Source organism: Malus domestica, chromosome 14 (assembly GCF_042453785.1).
Source record: "Malus domestica chromosome 14, GDT2T_hap1".
Classification (NCBI taxonomy): Eukaryota; Viridiplantae; Streptophyta; class Magnoliopsida; order Rosales; family Rosaceae; genus Malus; species Malus domestica.
The window spans coordinates 718085-720410 of NC_091674.1; the positions used below are offsets into that span (position 1 = coordinate 718085).

A 2326-nucleotide genomic window follows, 5' to 3' on the forward strand; every position below is an offset into this window, starting at 1 on the left:
ATATTTATTTTTTGGTCTCTACAGAATTCGCCCGTGGACTCAACGGGAAAACCCTCCTAAACCCCAACATTTCATTTTGCCACTCCCAACACTCCAAAATGTTCCTCCAGAGGCAGCGCGCCTCCGTGCTCACCCAAGCCCTCCAAATCCAACTCCGCCGATACACCCAATCGTCCGCCGCCGTCCTCCTCCAACCGGACCCCGAACTCGAATCCACCACCTCCTTCCCGATACCCGACCCGAAGTACGCCGAGACCATCTTCGCAGTCCCACGCACCACTTCCGGCAAAAGCATCTCCGCCAAAGAGCGCAAGGCCGGCCGCGTCCCCAGTATCATCTTCGAGCAGGAGGACGGCCAGCACGGCGGCAACAAGCGCCTCGTTTCTGTACGGACCAACCAGATCCGCAAGCTCGTCGGTCATCTCGGTCGCTCTTTCTTCCTCTCCAGGCTCTTTGACCTTGAGGTTCGCTCCGACTTCGATTCTGAAAACGACGTCATTGAGAGGGTCCGTGTTTTGCCTCGCTCGGTATGTAGTCTTTCACTCTGCAGTCTCTAACAACTTCAACAAATTTGATCCAATTTAAATAAACTTAATTTAATTGCTGCCATGGTTTATCAAATGTAGTGTTTTTTTTGTTAGATTCATCTGCACTCTGCGACGGACGCACCGCTGAATGTGACCTTCATAAGGGCTCCTTCCCATGCTTTGTTGAAAGTCGATATTCCCCTTGTGTTTCGAGGAGACGATGTCTCTCCTGGATTGAAGAAAAGTAAAATAAATCACCTTTTTCTATCTGTCGTATGGGATTTCATTTGTTTCATTTCGTTGTTGCGAATTCCTGGTTGCAATTTCTGTTTCTATCTTCTCGTTGTGTATGCCATGCTTTGATCCAACATTGCCTCCATTCTGTTGTGCATATAACAAACTGTTGTAGTTAGCAAAGTAGGATACTTGGTCTCATTCGGATTATATCCCACTGTTCCTTTCTCATAATTCCATTTTCGTGTTACTGGGTTTTCATGTGCATTAGAGACGTATATAGAAAAGAAGAATACAGGGGTTTGTTTTGATCACAACATGGCATCCAGATATCATCAGATTTTAGATTTAGTTCAGGTTTATTACGAGCCTTATGTGGACATGGAACCTTGTGAAATCTTAAATGCTTCGAGAATTTATGTGGGAAGTCATTGTTTCTTGCAAAAGATTATGAAAGGATTGGAAGTTTTTGTCTCAAAGTTGTAATTCCTGACATTGGTGTTTGAGCATACAAAGCTTTTGTTGTGGAGTATGTTATTGGTCAAATCCATAACTAAATTAGGTTGAAAAGTTCCGGAAAGTGTTAGGGATTATACAAGGATTTTGTCAAACTAAAAAAGTTTCGCTTTCATGGAAACAGTTTTCACCGTATTCCATTTCCAAGAGTTGAGTTGCATCTAAGTTTTTGAAGGTTGTTCTTCATATTGATTTTGGTAGATTGCTTTCTGTGTTATAGCATTTTCGAATCATGGATATGAAGGTTAAGTTCAAAATAGTTTGCGGGTCAGGTAAATTAGAGATTTAATTATAGAGGGAAGGGTCTTAATTTATGGCTTTTGTTGTACTCAGAATCTAGTTTGCTGTTTTGGTTACTCTTGATCAGTTTTCATTCTTAAGTTAAACCGTGACATTTTTACAATTTGGCAGATGGTTGTCTAAACACAATCAAGAGGACCGTAAAGTTCCTTTGTCCGGCTGATGTGATTCCTCCATATATTGATGTGGATCTGAGTGAGTTGGATGTTAACCAAAAGATAGTAATGGGAGATCTCAAAGTTCATCCAGATCTCAAGCTTCTGCAGTCAAAGAATGAGCCTGTTTGTAAGATCGCGGGAGCAAGGGTTTCTGAACAAAAGAAGTCTAAAGACAAAGACTCTAAATAATTTCTGTGCTTGGAGACTTTGGTTGCCCCTTATTAAGAAAACAGGCTTCCGCCATTATATATCCCTTCTCAGCTGACCGCATATCTTTTGATCTTGTAATGGCTGTGGAAGACAAGTTGATGGAATGCAACTGTGAGTTTTCATCCTCTTTTTCGTAATTGTTTGTGGGTATATTTAACTTTTGGTGGGGGAAAATGTGGTTTGCGGGTGAAGCATGCCATTAGAGAGAGGAAGAACTGGTTCTGCTTCGTGATTCTTGTGAATCTGAGCCCGAATTCTATGATAATAAGAATGGTAGTTTCTGAATGCGTGTCAATATATAGGCACTTGGATTTTGTAAGTGTTCTAAATAATTATTGTTTGCAATAAAAATATGACGAAAAACATGTCACAATTTTACAA

The 2326-nt window shown here is 41.4% G+C and overlaps 1 protein-coding gene across 1 annotated transcript; it reads left to right on the forward strand.

Annotated features, from left to right (window-relative positions):
• On the forward strand, positions 1-2326 carry LOC103453901 (uncharacterized). Its single transcript, XM_008393493.3, has 3 exons — positions 1-527; positions 642-771; positions 1689-2326. Exons 1-3 carry the CDS (start codon positions 99-101, stop codon positions 1922-1924), a joined length of 795 nt encoding a protein of 264 aa, XP_008391715.1. The 5' UTR covers positions 1-98; the 3' UTR covers positions 1925-2326.